The sequence below is a fragment of the Nerophis ophidion genome, linkage group LG18 (genome assembly GCF_033978795.1).
Source record: "Nerophis ophidion isolate RoL-2023_Sa linkage group LG18, RoL_Noph_v1.0, whole genome shotgun sequence".
NCBI classification, from domain to species: domain Eukaryota; kingdom Metazoa; phylum Chordata; class Actinopteri; order Syngnathiformes; family Syngnathidae; genus Nerophis; species Nerophis ophidion.
The window spans coordinates 34,046,853-34,066,029 of NC_084628.1; the positions used below are offsets into that span (position 1 = coordinate 34,046,853).

The 19,177-nt window shown below is 40.7% G+C and overlaps 1 protein-coding gene across 5 annotated transcripts in view; it reads right to left on the bottom strand.

Annotated features, from left to right (window-relative positions):
- plch1 (phospholipase C, eta 1) overlaps nucleotides 1–19,177 on the bottom strand; it is a 163,948-nt gene that overhangs the window by 89,842 nt on the left and 54,929 nt on the right. For all 5 annotated transcript variants that reach the window (XM_061878019.1, XM_061878018.1, XM_061878017.1 and 2 more), the window contains exons 4-5: nucleotides 16,394–16,523; nucleotides 1,069–1,239 (exon numbers count right to left, since the gene is read on the bottom strand). In XM_061878019.1, the coding sequence (XP_061734003.1) occupies nucleotides 1,069–1,239; nucleotides 16,394–16,523 (301 nt within the window). The remainder of the gene's footprint in view (nucleotides 1–1,068; nucleotides 1,240–16,393; nucleotides 16,524–19,177) is intronic.

Consider the following 19,177-nt stretch of genomic DNA (forward strand, 5'->3'; position numbering starts at 1 on the left):
TTGCAAAGCTGTGTCAACAACACCCACAATTATAAAAGTACTTTTTTAAAGTAATAATTTCTTTTTTTATGTCAAGATAATGCCACTAGCATTTACTTGATTTAGGAATATTTTTCAACATATTGAGCAAAAATGTCTCTTATTTTTTTTCTACCAAGAAAAGTGCACTTGTTATTAATGAGAATGTAATTATTTTAAGGTATTTTTGATTCATTGAGGTTAGCTAATTTTACTTGTTTTGGAAAGTCTTGACAAGCCAAATTTTCTTGTTCTATTGGCAGATAATTTTGCTTAGTTCGAGTAAAATACCCCTCATTTTTGTATTTTTTTTTCTTGTTTTTGAAGACTGACTTTTTGCAGTGTATACATTTTCGTACCGGTACCAAAATATTGGTATCATAACAACCCATCCATTTATTTTCTACCGCTTATTCCCTATTAGGGTCGCAGGGGGCGCTGGTGCCTATCTCAGCTACAATTGAGTGGAAGGCGGAGTACACCCTGGACAAGTCACCACCTCATCGCAGGGCCAACACAGATAGACAGACAACATTCACACACACATTTAGTGTTGCCAATCAACCTATCCCCAGGTGCATGTCTTTGGAAGTGGGAGGAAGCCGGAGTACCCGGAGGGAACCCACGCATTCACGGGGAGAACATGCAAACTCCACACTGAAAGATCCCGAGCCCGGGATTGAATCCTGACTACTCAGGACCTTCGTATTGTGAGGCAGACGCACTAACCCCTCTGTCACCATGACGCCCCATCATGACAACTCTAATGCTTTTATTTGTAATTGTGTGGTCTCTGTTTAGAAAAGTGTAAAAAAAAAAAAAAGCATTATTTCAGGGTCTGCTGTTTTAAAAACAATGTTATATTTACAGAGGAGCAAACAGATAGCGTCAGAAACATAAAGAAAACTCAACGAAGGAAAAGAAAAAAGGCTCAACAGTGCCGATCTAATTATAAGTGTGACAGATTGTCTTCGCCAAGTCCTCGAGAAATGTGTTCAACTAACGAGAACACGATTCTAATCAGCCCTGTGTTTTTTTACCTCCGCCTACCTTCTGTTCGCTGTGCAACAGGTTCGCCAGATCGTCCGCTGTCAGGTGGTCTTTCCTGTCGCTGTAGGCCATCATGAGCAAGAAGAGGTCCCGACGCATGGACATCATCTTGTAAAAGACGGAGAACTCCTCGTATGTCAGCGTGCCCTGCTGGTCGTCCGTGTCTGCTTCCTGAGAGCGGGAGGGAGTCAAAACTCAAGTCAGTCAGTCAGTGAGCAGGCCCATAAATGTTGTAAGCCATGACATATTGATGACCGAGGAAGAACACTAATTCATATTTCACTGGCCTCACTTTTGATAAAACACTTGAGAGATACAAGATGGAATAACATGATTATGGATTTTTACCAACAAGGTTTGTATTGGTCTTGGTATTATCTTGTCCAAACACATGAGCCAAAGAAGGTTTGTTTGGTCTGTTTGTTTCACTGTCTACACCAGAGCTGAGCAAATATTTTGACTCTGGGGGCCATATTGAGAGAAAAGAATGTGTTAGAAAAATTGTGTAAATTGTGTGTGAATTATCAAAAAACTTTCAGATCTCTTTTATTTAATTGAGTAGTCGAGAGCTGTCCTTGTTCGACCAAGCAAGGTCTTGGAAGATTCCGCTGTGTACGTTGGAATGACACGGGAGGGGTTATCCATTGTCCTCAAAGACCTGACAAAGCTGAATCCAGGACGAGCCCACACCCGAGGCATCATCTTCTTTTGTCTTCAATGTGACCGAAAACAATGACTGTTTACATACTCCCCGTTCCTGTTTTGACATGTGTTGTTGCGTAAACATTGAATATCTGAATAAAAGAAGAGACGTAAACCCTTTTCGTCAGAGCTTGGTGCAGGAACTGTACGAGGTGTACAGAGGCCATGTCTCTCCTCAGATCTGAGTCCAAATTTAACTCTGTCTCTGTTTGATTCCTTGCCTTATTGTCTTGTTTAATAGATGTCAACACTGTTTGAAACTGACAGAATGTGTCTGGGGGCCCAAGGTGGATGTGTGCATAAATTATATATATACCGTATTTTTCGGACTATAAGTCACAGGTTTTTTCAGTTTGGCCGGGGGTGCGACATATACTCCAGAGTGACTTGCTGTGAAATCATTAACACGTTACCGTAAAATATCAAATAATATTATTTATCTAATTGGCGGAAGAGACGAAGAAAATGTCAGCAATCGTCACACACACGTCAACCAATAAGAATTTGGCGGGGGAGGGACACGGCAGAAGTGCATTGTGGTAGGGGTGGGCAATATCGCAAAATTGGGTATCGATACCGATCCGATACCGGCCAGTATCGCCGATACCGATACCGGAAGTGTCGTCATCTGATGGGGGGGGGGGGGGACTTCGGGGTATCGATACTTTTGAAAAACAAATTTGTACTTTTGCATTTATTAATTGATTATGATAATAATACAACACAGGACAACGACTTAAGTCAAAAAATAAAATATTTATTACAAGAGTAATATCAATAGCAATAAAGTAATGCAAATAAGGTGCAAACAACTACTGAACCTGGCTTGTCCCCTCAAAACACACAAACACTTAAGGTAAATAACAAAACTCTAGTTATTGAACAAAGTTGTAAACATGAACACAAAACAAAAGAACTGAGAAATTCAAATAAAAAAGTAATAATATCAATTACAATAAAGTAAGTAGTGCAAATAAGGTGAAAACAAATACTGAACTTGGCTAGTCGCCTCACAACACACAAGAACTTAAGTAAAAAAGAAAACACTTGTTATTAAACAGTTGTAAAAATGAACACAAAACAAAAGAACTGAGAAATTCAAATAAAAAAGTAACAATATCAATTACAATAAAGTAAATAGTGCAAATAAGGTGAAAACAAGTACTGAACTTGGCTAGTCGCCTCACAACACACAAGAACTTAAGTAAAAAAGAAAACACTAGTTATTAAACAGTTGTAAAAATTAACACAAAAAAACAACAACTGAGAGATTCTTATTGTTATTTTAGTGCAATAAAATACTTTACAGTTTACAACCAAGACATTAAGTCGCACTGGAAACGCATGCCTGTGTGTGTGCGTGTCCGAGTGAACCTCGGAGCGAATTATACTGATGTGTGCGCGCGAACGCACCAAGTGTCATGTTAATTGTATTTATTTTATTTTATTTTGGGTTGAAGATGAATTTTTAAAGTGTTTTTAAATCTCATTCGCGACCCATCACTAGGGAGGAGGGTGGAGTGGTGAGGAGCGCTGCGCTGCACTCACATTTTTTTTTTAAAATCGGAGTGATTCGCTTAATTTGGTGAAGTATCGATACCATCACGCCAGTATCGATACGATACCGATACTCACCAAGTATCGATACTATCGATACTTGGTATCAATACGCCCAGCCCTACATTGTGGGTCATGGAATGCTAACTGCTATATGCTATATGCTACTGCCGTAGCTATTAAAATGGATAATTTCATCGTTGGCGATAACTTATAAAAACTGAGAAGGGCTGAACAAAAATGGCACCTAAAAGGAAATCATGTACTGCAGATTACAAGCTGGACGTAGTGAAATATGCAGCAGAAAACGACAAGAGGAAGCGGGGCATACCTTTGAATTTGGCAGAGTTGTTTAGAAGCGACATCGAGGAATCAGATTTCATCGGATTTATCGATCATGAGTGACAGATTGTTTGGTGAACGTATAGCATGTTCTATATTTTATAGTTATTTAAATGACTCTTACCATAATATGTTACGTTAACATACCAGGCACCTTCTCAGTTGGTTATTTATGCATCATATAACGTACACTTATTCAGCCTGTTATTCACTATTCTTTATTTATTTTAAATTGCCTTTCAAATGTCTATTCTTGGTGTTGGATTTTATCAAATAAATTTCCCCCCAAAAAATGCGACTTATACTCCAGTGCAACGTATATATGTTTATTTTCCTCTTTATTATGCATTTTCGGCCGGTGTGACGTATACTCCGGAGCAATTTATAATCCGAAAAACACAGTACACATTTAGATATAAAAATCTGCTGTACAGTAAGTGTGTTTGGGTCCCTTTTTTTCAGGAACACTAATACCAAAAGTCACAATTTTCTAAAAAAAAGTTATGACCTACCACCTCGAATTAAAAAAACGGAATGAAATTAGGAACATAATTTCTAGGCGCAGTCAAGGCGTTGAGGGGTTCCGGTTTGGTGACCGCAGGATTAGGTCTCTGATTTTGCAGATGATGTGGTCCTGATGGGTTCATCTGACCGGGATCTTAAGCTCTCACTGGATCGGTTCCCAGCCGAGTGTGAAGCGACCGGAATGAGAATCAGCACCTCCAAGTCCGAGTCCATGGTTCTCGCCCGGAAAAGGGTGGAATGCCATCTCCGGGTTGGGGAGGAGACCCTGCCCCAAGTGGAGGAGTTCAAGTACCTAGGTGTCTTGTTCACGAGTGGGGGAAGAGTGGATCGTGGGATCGACAGGCGGATCGGTGCGGTGTCATCAGTAATGCGGACGTTGTACCGATCCGTTGTAGTGAAGAAGGAGCTGAGCCGGAAGGCAAAGCTCTCAATTTACCGGTCGATCTACGTTCCCATCCTCACCTACGGTCACAAGCTTTGGGTCATGACCGAAAGGATAAGGTCACGGGTACAAGCGGCCGAAATGAGTTTCCTCCGCCGTGTGGCGGGGCTCTCCCTTAGAGATAGGGTGAGAAGGTCTGCCATCCGGGAGGAACTCAAAGTAAAGCCGCTGCTCCTTCACATCGAGTGGAACCAGATGAGGTGGTTCGGGCATCTGGTCAGGATGCCACCCGAACGCCTCCCTAGGGAGGTGTTTAGGGCACCTCCAACCGGTAGGAGGCCACGGGGAATACCTAGGACACGTTGGGAAGACTATGTCTCCCGGCTGGCCTGGGAACGCCTCGGGATCCCCCGGGAAGAGCTAGACGAAGTGGCTGGGGAGAGGGAAGTCTGGGTTTCCCTGCTTAGGCTTTTGCCCCCGCGACCCGACCTCGGATAAGCGGAAGAAGATGGATGGATGGATGGAATGAAATTAGTTGTAAAAAAATATAAATAAACCACATGATGTTAGTGTACCAGTCGAGGACAATGAGCAATCTATATGAATAATATCCTGCAATTTGATTTAGATTTTATTTTTCTATCTTGATCGATTGAAAATTTACACCGATCAGTTGACTGATGAACGTTATCACAAAATTGATTCGTAAAGTTTAAAAAACGACAAATAAAGATAAAATACTATTAACCGCAACATGTGAGTGTAACATTATGATTTGTACATTTTCAGAATGTGCTTGTTCTATTTATAAACAAAGAAAACATTCGGAAGTTGTCTTTATTCTTAAGTTATCGTGCCATGATTTCACCAGTCTGGCCCACTTGGGAATAGATTTTTCTCCATGTGGCCCCCGATCTAAAATGAGTTTGACACCCCTGGTGTCATGAAACATACAGAAAGCTTGTGTTGAGTCTTTTGTATTATGGGATAGTGAACCAACTATCAAACAACAACGCCTATACCTTTTCTGTCTTGTAGAGATGCGCGGTTTGCGATCTCATCCGCGGAGTCCGTGGATAAACCGCGGGTCGGGCGGGTGACATGACGAAAAAATAGATTTTAATTAGATTCGGGCGGGTGGCGGTTGAACCATCCGGAAATATTTGATATACATGGTTCTGGCCTCGGTATCCTTTGCCATTCAAAGATTCGTTAAAGAACCGTGTCACAAAGCGAAGAAGATAATAGGAGGCGCTAATATTCTCTAGAATGACTACCGGCAGTCACCCAGATAATAAGTATTAGGGCATGCTATGAAGCCATTGACTTTGTCGCCTTCTACAGCATTTTCGATCTGCTTGTCAGTCCAGCATCGTGTTGTGTGTGGCTTCCGCAGCAACACGCACACGACTGCAAGGCATACTGGGTGACACAGAGTACACTAATGGTTGTGATATAAACAATTTTAACACTCTTAGTAATATGCGCCACGCCGTGAAGCCACACCGAACAAGATTGACAAACACATTTCGGGAGAACATCCTCCCAGTAACACAACATAAACGCAACACAACAAATACCCAGAATCCTTTGAATCCATGACACTTCCTGTCTATTTTATACACCCCGCCATCCCCGTGCGTAGGTAAGGTGGGCGGGGTTGGGGGCGCGGGGGTGTAAAATATATTCAGGCTGCGTCATGGATACAAAGGATTCTGGGTATTTGTTGTGTTGCGTTTATGTTGTGTTACTGTGAGGATGTTCTCCCGAAATGTGTTTGTCAATCTTGTTTGGTCTGGCTTCACAGCGTGGCGCATATTAGTAAGTGTTAAACTTGTTTATATCATAACCATCAGTGTACTCTGTATCACCCAGTATGCCTTTCAATCTTGTACGTGTAATTGAGGAAGCTGCACACAACATGTTACCGGACTAACAATTGGTTTGTACATGTTGTTGAAGGTGTCCAAGGAAATGACGTCACAGCACACCCATATTCTTGTCATCAGGATGAACTCCAACTGGATATTTGCGAGGACATTAGAGGCTCCAATTGTCTTCATTACTCTGTGAAACGGGTTTAAATAGCTCTGTGAGTGGTAAAGGTGGCCGACCTCGGATGTATTTCAGCGGGCGGTTGTGATTCTGATAAAATGTGGAGGGCGGGAGGATGATATAATTGCTTATCTGCGCATCTCTACTGTCTTGTATTTACCGGCTATTTTATTCCATGTTTTCCCATCCCTGCTCATATTTTCGGACACTTCGCCTGAGGGTACACTCAGTACGCCTCACTGATCGTTGCATTCTGCCACCTCGTGTTGTCAGCTTCACAGGCTTTGTCGCGGCCTCACATTACCCGGATCTCACGGGGACGCCATTGTAGTCGACACCCGATCTAGTAATACCGGCTAATACCTCCATCACAGGCCCCCGCAACCAGCTTGCTGAACGCACTAAGGCAGTGTTTTTCAACCACGCAGGTGTGCCGTGAGATACAGTCTGGTGTGCCTTGGGAGATTATGTCATTTCACCTATTTGGGTTAAATATATTTGATGCAAACCAGTAATTATAATCTGCAAATAGAGTGAAGTTGTTGAGTGTCTGTACTGTCTAGAGCTCGGGAGAGTAACCGTGTAATAGTCTTACATATCAGTAAGTGGCAGCAGGTAGCTAATTAATGTGTAAACGTTGTATCTATTACTTAAACCAAAAATAAACAAAAGGAGAGAGCCCCTAAAAAAGGCATTGAAACTTAGGGATGGCCATGGAAAACGAAACTAAAACCGAACTGGCTACAAAGTAAACAAAAACAGAATGCCTGACGACAGCAAAGAATTAAGAGCGTGCATGACATGAAAATCAACAGTTTTCACACAAATAAGGATAGGGCCCACACAACTGAAATAGTCCCGATTGCTAAAACAAAGCAGGTGCGGGGAATAGCGCTTACCTAAAGAAAGACATGAAACTGCTACAGGAAAATACCAACAAAATAGGAAAGCCACCAAAATAGGAGGGCAAGGCACTACACACATGAAAACACCAAAAAAACTCCAAATAAGTCATAGCGTGAGGTCATGACACTTACTTTAAGACAAGAGCTATATTGATGCATGCTTGGTTATGGTTTGAATTCATATCCAAAAATTGTAACAATGACTTTTTACTGTCAATATTAACTACCGAATTTACATGTTTAATGTTTTTGTGCTGGTTTCAATTAAGAAAAATGTGCCTTGGCACCAAAAAGGTTGAAAAACACTGCACTTAAACAGGGGTCGGCAACTCTGATGCGGCTCAGCTGCACATTCGCCGACCCCCCCAGATTGTTGCGGGGAGATTCCAGAATTCAACGCCTCTCCCGGACATCACCCGGAGTCAACGTTCTCCAATTTTCACTCGGACTACAATATTAAGGGCGTGCCGTGATGATGTTACTCTTAACATCCTCTTGAACGTCATCGCGCCCGCCATTCACGTCCTCTTGAACGTCATCGCGCCCGCCATTCACAGAATGCTATTTGCATGCCAACCAGACACATGCATTTTGCTGCTTCTATCGGCACATGTATGTGATTGAAAGGCATACTGGGTGACACAGAGTACAATGACGGTTGTGATATAAACAACTTTAACAATCCTACTAATATGCGCCACATTGTGAACCCACATAAAACAAGAATGACAAACACATTTCGGGAGAACATCCTCCCAGTAACAACATAAACGCAACACAAATACCCAGAATCCTTTGCATCCATGACAAATCCTGACTATGTTATACACCCCGCGAGCACCAACCCCCCCCCCCCCCCCCCTCCCTGCATGGTTGAGGTGGGCGGGGTTTGGTGCTCTCGGGGTGTATAACATAGTCAGGATGTGTCATGGATACAAAGGATTATGGGTGATTGTTGTTGCGTTTATGTTGTGTTACTGTGAGGATTTTCTGCCAAAATGTGTTTGTCATTCTTCTTTTGTGTGGGTTCACAATGTGGCGCATATTAGTAGGAGTGTTATAGTTGCTTATATCACAACCGTCAGTGTACTCTGTGTCACCCAGTATGCCTTCCAGTCGTGTGCGTGCATCCGCGGAAGCCTCTCACAACATGTTGCTGGACTGGCAAGCAGTTTGTACATAGATAGATAGATAGATAGTACTTTATTTATTCCGTCAGGAGAGTTCCTTCAGGAAAATTACAATTTTCAGCACAATCCCATTCAAGATCAGACAAACATTACAGGGAGACAGAACAGGATCGCTGACGGGTCTGCCGGCTTCCAGCGCCCCTTACAAAAAAAGATGACATACAGGTAAACAAGGGGGGAAGAAAAAAATAGAAGATTAAAATAAAATTAAAAAATCGGTCTTAGCCTAGGCCCTGGAGTGGGGGTGCAGACTGAGGCCAAGGGAATGTTGTAGAAGGTGTTTAAGGCAATGGCTTCATAGCATGCCCTTTTTCTTGTCATCTGGGTGACCACCAGCAGATATCAGCGAGAATAGTTGCGGCTCCTATTGTCTTCCTCATTTTGTGAAACGGGTCGAAATGGCTCTGAGTGGTAAAGGTTGCCGACCCCTGCACTAAAGGGACTGTACACAAAACCCACATAGGGCTTTGACCAGGAATGTGTTGGTGGACAGCAATCTTCAGGCTATTTTAAAGGCCTACTGAAACCCACTACTACCCACCACGCAGTCTGATAGTTTATATATCAATGATGAAATATTAACATTGCAACACATGCCAATACGGCCTTTTTAGTTTACTAAATTACAATTTTAAATTTCCCGGGAGTTTCGTCTTCGAAACGTCGTGTAATGATGACGTGTACCCAAGACGTCACGGGTTAATGAGCGTTAATGAGCGCTGAGCGCTCTGAACGCTGGGACGGAGAGGCTTCGCGGTGTCTTGGCTGGGTGAGCAGGTGTCGGACACTTCAGTCACCTTGGACGTATCCTCGCTCATCCATGCGGACTGGACACTGGCCGAGAGTGGAGTCGGCTGTCTTGGTTGCTTTGTTGGGTCTGCTCCTGTCTCTGGCCATGCTCCCTCCACCCCAGCGGACGATGGCGTGGAACACCGCAGAGGCCACCACAGTGGATATGTTTCTTTTACTTTTTATTCATAGCTGTATGTAGAAGTGTCTGGGGTTGTATCTGCTGCTTTAATGTCTTTAATGTCCTCTGTGTTCTTTTATGTTTGATGTTTCCCTCTTACACACATGTAAGAGGGATGTGTACTATGGCTATGAGTTGATTTTTGATTTTTTCCCTTGGCCTCAGTCTGCACCCCCCTCTCCAGGGCCCAGGCTAAGACCCCCCCCCCCCCCCCCCCCTTGTTTACCTGTATCTCATCTTTTTTGTAAGGGGCGCTGGAAGCCGGCAGACCCGTCAGCAATCCTGTTCTGTCTCCCTGTAATGTTTGTCTGATCTTGAATGGGATTGTGCTGAAAATTTTAATTTTCCTGAAGGAACTCTCCTGACGGAATAAATAAAGTACTATCTAATCTAATCTCTAAGTTTTAAGGAAGTATGAGCGCTGCGCACACACAGCTAAAAGTTGTCTGCTTTAACGGCATAATTATACAGTTTTTTGGACATCTGTGTTGCTGAATCTTCTGCAATCTGTTCAATTAATATTGTAGAAGTCACAGTAGAAAGACGGGGTTGGGAAGCTTTAGCCTTTAGCCACACAAACACACGGTGATTCCTTATTTAAAATTCCTGGAGGTGAAACTTTCCTATGGATCAGAGCGCGGTCAAGAGAACATGGATTCCGACCACATGTCAATCAGCAGGTTAGCTTGTACCTTCCATAGCTGCCGTCGACTCCCCTGAGACACTGCGCGTCAAAACACCCGCGGAGACACCCTTCCGACTATCAGGTACTATTAAACTCACTAAAATACTAGCAACACAATAGAAAGATAAGGGATTACCCAGAATTAACCTAGTAAATGTGTCTAAAAACATCGGAATCCGTCCCTATGCATTTTTTTTTTTTTTTACTTTTTTTTTTTTCTAGTCTGTCGCTATCAATATCCTCAAACACGAATCGTTCATCCTTGCTCAAATTAATGGGGAAATCGTCGTTTTCTCGGTCCGAATAGCACTTTTTGTTGGAAGCTCCCATTATAAACAATGTGAATATGTGAGGAGCCATCAAACATGTGACGTCATCGTCTGCGACTTCCAGTAGAGGCAGGGCTTTTCTCTTAGCACCGAAAGTTGCGAACTTTATCGTGGATGTTCTCTACTAAATATTTCAGCAAAAATATGGCAATATCGCGAAATGATCAAGTATGACACAGAATGGACCTGCTGTATCCGTTTGAATAAGAAAATCTCATTTCAGTAGGCCTTTAAAGTCAAAAGATCAATAAATGCTCCTCAAAACTCACTATAAAACATGTTTTTTGTTCAACTAAGCAAGCGCAGGTGCACTTTATCTGATTTCCATGAAATAAAGATCTCTTCTAAGATAGGCTATAAATGCAACCTCCCCGATTCTTTGCTTTTTTTTTTTCTGCAATAAATTATTCTTATGGCATCATTTTTTCAGGCCAGTACAGTGAAGCAGAGCTTTTTAAATCACGAGGCTTAAGTAGCGTCACGAGTCATTGAAGTAGAAGAAGACCTGGGCGGTTGGCGCTGTAGTCTAATTAATTGTTGTCGTCCATGCAAAGCTGAAACAAGCAGGTTATTAAGTGAGATGTAAGATGTCATCAGCACTGCACACTTTATGATTCCTTTTAGAAACATGTGGATTTCTGACATTACCCAGTGTGTGACTACTCTTCTTTTTTAAATATTCAAGCTACTCCACCACTTTTATCCTTTCCTCTCATCGCCCGTCTAAAGGCGGTTCCCTGGTCTCTTCATGCAAGTTTAATTACACCAAATATAAAATGAGATATCTTTCTGCCATGTTGGAGCAACTCTCCCGTCCAAAGGCAAAACCCAGTAACTCAATTTTGGTCAAAACTGAGCTGATAATAATTTTGGAGTTCCTAGGTCAGGGGTAGGGAACCTATGGCTCTAGAGCCAGATGTGGCTCATTTGATGACTGCATCTGGCTCTCTGATAAATCTGAGCTGACATTGCTTAACACGGATAAGTAATGAATAATTCCACTTGTAATCACAGTGTTAAAAATAATGTTCAAAATATAAAACATTCTCATGTATTTTTAATCCATCCATCTGTTTTCTACCACACCTGTTCAAGAAGTTGCGTTAAGGGCAAGAAGTCATTTATTTATTATTGGTTAGTGTGGGGCTTGCCCTCCTGGGGGTTCTTCAGACCCCCAAGCACCGACATGAGAGCCTGTTTCAGGGTTACAATATTGTTTTATTTTTCAATAAGTCTCTCAGTTGCTTTCCAGCAATAGTATTTCCAGCCCCAACCCAGTCTCTCCTCCTGGCTGCTGCTTATAACAGAGGGACAGGTGATTAGATAACAAGGCCCAGGTGGGCCTTCTACGCACCTGTCGCTGCAGGCCACTCCCCCTCACAGTTAGCTTCAGAATAACAACGTTTTTACAAAGAATAAGAGACCTATTATACTCTAGAAATGTTGGTCTTACTTAAAAATGCACGTGTTTAGTTGTGTTCAGTGTTAAAAAAAATATTATATGGCTCTTACGGAAATATATTTTAAAATATTTGGCTTTTTGGCTGTCTCAGCCAAAAAGGTTCCCGACCCCTGTCCTAGGTGATACACATTACATTAGTGTATGCGATATTGTAATTTGTTCCGTAAGTAAGCTGTTATGCGCATGGCCGGACCTAGCAACTACCACATAACCGCGTAGATACAACAGAAAAACCTAGTATCTCAAGGGACCAATCGGAGCTTCTTTGTCAGTCACCTTATTGTCTTTAATGAGACATTTGCACGAATGGGGGCCGACGGTCAACCCGATTATGTGATATTATGGCACGAGGGGATATTTGGAAGATTGGCTCAGGACGTTGCAAGCACCTTCATTAAATGTATTGTTCTTGATCCTTCCCCTTGCATACTCTTTTGGGCAGATAACTGTGGAGGTCAAAATAAAAACTGGACGCTGTACACAGCTCTTGCCCAATGTGCATACGCAGAATGGGGCCCACCCGAGATTGTGATAAAATATCTGGAGAAAGGGCACAAGTTCATGAGAGCAGATTCAATCCATGGCTCAATCGGCAAGAAAATGAAAGCTCAAGAAAACATCTATACGTTTGATGACTTTGTAGAGCTTTGTAAGACAGCGTCAAGATAGATTGGTTTTCCTTTGTTTTCTGAAAATCAGATAGAAGTGAGTTACTAGCTTTTGCCTTTGGACGGGACATTTACTGTCATTATGGTGCCATTGCAATTACAATGTTCTGGTTTTACAAAGATAACAATCCTTGGTTTTGAGAGGTATTCATTTAACAACATGTTTACTTATCATTGTGGTTAAATCAAAACTGAACATGAGTGATAAGTGTCAGTGAATGTAAGGCACACTTAGAGGCTGTATTGACAGTGAATGTGTTGTTGTTTCAAAATGCCGCCATATGCCGGATTAAAAATGCCACTACATTTGACCAGCAAACAAAACTAATGGCATATAACATTGTTGTTTTGTTTTTTGTTTTGTTTTCTTCAAACAAATACTGTAGCTGTGCAGAAAAAAAATATTAAAAAGGACAACTTTGATCAATCAGCCAAATAGTTAACAGGAAATTAGCATTTACCCATGACAAACCTGGGCAAATTAATTTAAGTTTTGCAATCTGGGCCGCCTGATATTTTCAAATACTTTTTTTAGATCTTTAAGATGGAAACTGTAGCTGCCATTATGATGTACAGTGATGTTTTCAAATAACCGTAGGTCTTGAACTGTACAAAGTATTTCAATGGTTGGAATCTGCGGTTTTGCATGATATACTACTTACTTGCTGAAGTAATCTATTCAGTTACTATAGTAATCTAAGTCAAAGCAGCTCAGATCAGGCACCAAGCAGTGTGGGTGGGGAGCGTTTCCACCTGAAATGCGGGTGTCAGGGACATACGTGGAAGGAGATTTTTACAACTAAGTTCTAAAGCAGGGGTCACCAACCTTTTTGAAACCAAGAGCTACTTCTTGGGTACTGATTAATGCGAAGGGCTACCAGTTTGATGCACACTTAAATAAATTGCCAGAAATAGCCAATTTGCTCAATGTACTTTTAATAAATAAATCTATATGTATAAAAAAATGGGTATTTCTGTCTGTCGTTCCGTCGTACATTTTTTTTCCTTTTACGGAAGGCTTTTTGTAGAGAATGAATGATGAAAAAACACTAAATTGAACGGTTTAAAAAAGGAGTAAAGACAAAAAAAAATTAAAATTAAATTTTGAAACCCTAGTTTATCTTCAATTTCGACTCTTTAAAACTCAAAATTCAACCAAAAAAAATGAAAAGAAAAACTAGTTAATTCGAATCTTTTTTTTTTAATTTAAAAAAGTATTTATCGAACATTATTAGTCATTTTTCCTGATTAAGATTAATTTTAGAAATTTTGATGAAATGTTTTAAATAGGTTAAAATCCAATCTGCACTTTGTTAGAATATATAACAAATTGGACCAACCTATATTTCTAACAAAGACAAATTTTTATTTCTTCTAACTTTTCCAGAACAAACTTTTACAAAGAAATTCAAAAGACTTTGAAATAATATTTAAATTTGATTCTACAGATTTTCTAGATTTGCCAGAATATTTTTTTTATTTTAATCAAAATAGGTTTGAAGAAATATTTCCCAAATATTCTTTGTCGAAAAAACAGAAGCTAAAATGAAAAATTTAATTAAAATGTATTTATTATTCTTTACAAAAAAAAAAAAAAAAATACTTCAACATTGATTTAAATTGTCAGGAAAGAAGAGGAAGGAATTTAAAAGGTAAAAAAGGTATATGTGTTTAAAAACCCTAAAATCGTTTTTAATATTGTATTTTTTCTCAAAAATTTTCTTTCTGAAAGTTATAAGAAGCAAAGTAAAAAAAAAGAAAAAAAAAGAATTTATTTAAACAAGTGAAGACCAAGTCTTTAAAATATTTTCTTGGATTTTTAAATTTTATTTGAGTTTTGTCTCTCTTAGAATTAAATATGTCGAGCAAAGCGAGACCAGCTTGCTAGTAAATAAATACATTTTAAAAAATAGAGGCAGCTCACTGGTAAGTGCTGCTATTTGAGCTATTTTTAGAACAGGCCAGCGGGCAACTCATCTGGTCCTTACGGGCTACCTGGTACCCGCGGGCACCGCGTTGGTGACCCCTGATCCAAAGCTTAGTGATGTATGAGATACATCAGATTGTAGGTGGGTTTTTTTTTTTTAAACCTGCATGTTCACATTTAGCTGTTTTTGTTGCATTTTTGTTAAGTTTCGCTTGATTGTTAAATATGTGTGTGTGTGTGTCTGTGTCTGTGTGGGTATGTGTGTGTGTGCGTGTGTATACGTATGTATACATGTGTGTGTATATATATATATAAATATATATATACATACATCCATTCATCCATTGTCTAGCACTTATTCCCTTTGGGGTCACAGGGGGCGCTGGTGCCTATCTCAGCTACAATCGTGCGGAAAGCGGGGTACACCCTGGACAAGTCGCCACCTCATCGCGGGGCGAGATATATATATAATATATAGAGTTATGTCACATCCAGAAGTACGCGGATGACACAGCCATCGTCGGGTGCATCAGGGACGGCAGAGAGGAGGAGTTTCGGAACTTGGTGAGGGACTTTACTGTCTGGTGCCACACGAACCTCTTGCAACTCAACCCGTCAAAGACCAAGGAGCTGGTCATTGACTTTGGGAAGTGGAGTCCACGGTCACAACCTACTGTGATCGAGGGAGTTGAGGTACAGACCGTGGACTCATTCAAGTACCTCTGGGTTTGGGTGGACAATAAGCTGGACTGGACTGCTAACACGGATCACCAGTACAAGAAAGGACTGAGCAGGCTTTACTTCCTCAGGTGGCTGCGCTCCTTCAACATTTGTAGAAAACTCCTGTGTCTGTGTTTGCCAGTGTTCTGTTCTACATGGTAGTGTGCTGCGGGGGCAGTACATCAAAGAAGGACAGCTCCAGACTGGAGAAACTGACCAGGCGGGCCGGTTCTTCAATCGGAATGAAACTGGACTCACTGGTGACGGTGGCATAGAAGAGGACTGTGGACAAACTAGTGAGCATCCTGGATGATGCCAGTCACCCTCTGCATAGCGTTATCAGTAGCCAGAGGAGCCTGTTCAGTGCTAGACTGCTTCATCCCAAGTGCAGGACTAATAGACTAAAAAACTAATTTGTCCCACACGCCATTAGACTGTACAACTCTTCTCTGGGGAGGGGCGCAGGGGGTACTAGGATGACGGGGGATGCAAAACAATAACAGTGCGATACGTTTTCATAACATGGTCACTACTGCCTACTTTCTCTTGTTATATTCTTATTTTACTGTTATATTTTTATTCCCATTGTTGCTTTTTATTTTTATTCTTATTTTAATATTGTTCTATTTTGTTTCCATTTAAACCCCCATTATTTACTTTTTACTTTTTAAATTGATCTCAACTTTGTACACTGCTACTGGAATTTAAATTTTCCTGAAGGAACTCGGAAGGAAGAAAAAAAGTACTATCAATCTATCTATCTATCCATCCATCCATCCATCCATCCATCCATCCATCCATCCATCCATCCATCCATCCATCCATCTAAAGAGGCGACAAGATATCGTGTGGAATTCTGCTAACTAAATCATTACAATAAAGATGAAAGTATCTATAGATCCCCACCTGGAACATCTGCTTGACCTTCCTCCGTGGAAGATTGACGTTGAGCTTGTGGAGGAGCTGGTAGATCTCATCGATGTTCAGCAGGCCGTCTCCGTTCTTATCCGCCTCCTCGAAGGTCTGCTTCATCCACGTCACACACGTTAAGGATGTTTGTCAGGGTGACCCAAGGTGCATGCAGAATACACAGATTTTCCACTGCAAAATACCTTTTCCACCCAATCTCATAAATAGTATTGCAGGAAAATGCCATAACAAACGCGTGATAAATGCACCAGCCTTAAGACTAGTTAATAAACAATAACAATGGAGGAGAACGAGCATCTCTCGTATCTAAGGTTTTTACAGGAAAGTGATTATGTGGGAGCTTTAGTCTCCCTTTTGTGTTTTTTACTTGCGTGCAGTTATGCCCTTTTTTTCCCCCTTATTCGTATTTTCCAACCCAGCCTGCAGACACGCCAACCCTGCCTAACTTAAGCAAACGTGATTAAGTCGTGGATGAAGGCGACCTAACTACAAATGAGGCGGACTCGCTGTGGTGCCTTTTTTTCCGTTGTGTGAAACGTGACGTTTTCCTTTGAATTTAAAAAGGCTGTATCAATTCAGGCAATGCTTGTCACGTGAACGTTGGTCGCCATGGTAACGTAGTGTGCGTACGCAAATAGGATACTTCTTCCTGGCTAGATGTTTCTCCGTAGATCACAGGTGTCAAACTCCCAGACCTGGGAAAACTGTGTTAATATTTGCTTTTTTACTAAAAGCAAATAATTTCCATTTTGACAGGAAAAAAATTGTATCTTCTAATTGTTATCTAATCACGCCAAATATTACATTATCACATAGTGTATTACAAAAATGTTAGTAATGCTAACATTAGTTTGTAGATGTAAAATTCTAATAATGGAGTGCATAGGCAATTGTCTAATAAAATGAGGTGATTACTGGTATGCATGCTGTCAAATGATTTTTTATATATATTTTTTCAAATCAGATCAATTTGAATTTTGATTAATCACAGGTTATTGCCCGCTTGCATACTTTAATTTTTTTTTTTTTTTAAAGCGGCCCGCTTTTTGACATCCCTGCCATAGATGAAACTTTGTTTGCATTTATTTAGTGAAGCTGATGTTACAATGCATCCGGAAAGTATTGACAGCACTTCGCCTGTTCCACATTTTGTTACCTTACAGCAGGGGTCGGGAACCTTTTTGACGGAGAGAGCCATGAAAGCCAAATATTTTAAAATGTATTTCCGTGAGAGCCGTACAATATTTTATAACACTGAATACAACTATATGTGTGCATTTTTAAGTAAGGGCAACATTTTTAGAGTATAATAAGTCTCTTATTCTTTTTAATAACATTGTTATTCTGAAGTTAACCAATAATAAATAAAATACTTCTAATGAACAGGTGCGGAAGAAAACAGATTGATGGATTAAGATGCATGATAATGTTTTATATTCTGAACGTTATTTTTAACACTGATTACCAACTGAATTATTCATTACTTATCGTGTTAAGCAATGTCAGCTAATATTTATCTGAGAGCCAGGTGCAGACATCAAAAGAGCCACATCTGGCTCTAGAGCCATAGGTTCCCTACCCCTGCCTTACAGCCTTATTTCAAAATGGAATAAATTCATAAATAAATTAATTCATCTTTTCTCCTCCAAATGTATTACGGCCAAACAACTCAATTTTAGTTTCATCTGACCACAGAAGTTTCCTCCAGAAGGTCTTATCTTTGTCCATGTGATGTCAGATGAAACCACAATGGAGCTGTTAGGCCACAATTCCCAGCAGTATGTTTGGAGAAGAAAAGGTGAGGCCTTTAATCCCAGGAACACCACCCTACCGTCAAGCATGGTGGTGGTAGTACTATGCTCCGGGCCTATTTTGCTGCCAATAAAACTGGTGCTTTAGAGAGAGTAAATGCGACAATGAAAAAGGAGGATTGCATCCAAATTCTTCAGGACAACCTAAAATCATCAGCCCGGAGGTTGGGTCTTGGGCGCAGTTGGGTGTTCCAACAGGACAACGACCCCAAACATGTGGTAAATGAATGCCCAAATCAGGCTAGAATTAAGGTTTTAGAATGGCCTTCCCAAAGTCCTTACTTAAATGTGTGAAATATGCTAAAGAAACAAGTCCAAGTCAGAAAACCAACAAATTTAGCTGAACTGCACCCATTTTGTCAGGAGGAGTGGTCAAAAATTCAACTAGAAGCTTGAGGATGGCTACCAAAAGCGCCTTATTGCAGTGAAACTTGCCAAGAGACATGTAACCAAATATTAACATTGCTGTATGTATGCTTTTGACCCAGCAGATTTGCTAACATTTTCAGTAGAACCAAAATAAATTCATAAAAGAACCAAACTTCATGAATGTTTTTTGTGACCAACAAGTATGTGCTCCAATCACTCTATCGCAGAAGAGTTGTACAAAGTATTGGAAAGTCAAGACAGCCATGACATTATCTTCTTTACAAGTATGTCAACTTTTGACAATGACTGTACACGTCGTACATTAGTAACCAAAAGGAAGTTTTGTAGCCTGTAACTAGTTAATTATTAAAGCAAACAATAGATTGCGAGAATCAGTTTGAATCAAAAATGAAGTCTGAACCGAATCATGACCCCAGAAACCTGAATCGGATTAAACCATTAGGTTCCCAAAGAGTCCCATCTCTATTATACCTGTATTTGTATTTCCAAATAAATAATCACATAGTTTAGTGATGTCCAGTTGAAATCGATTTATGCAGACGTCCAAACATGGCCGATA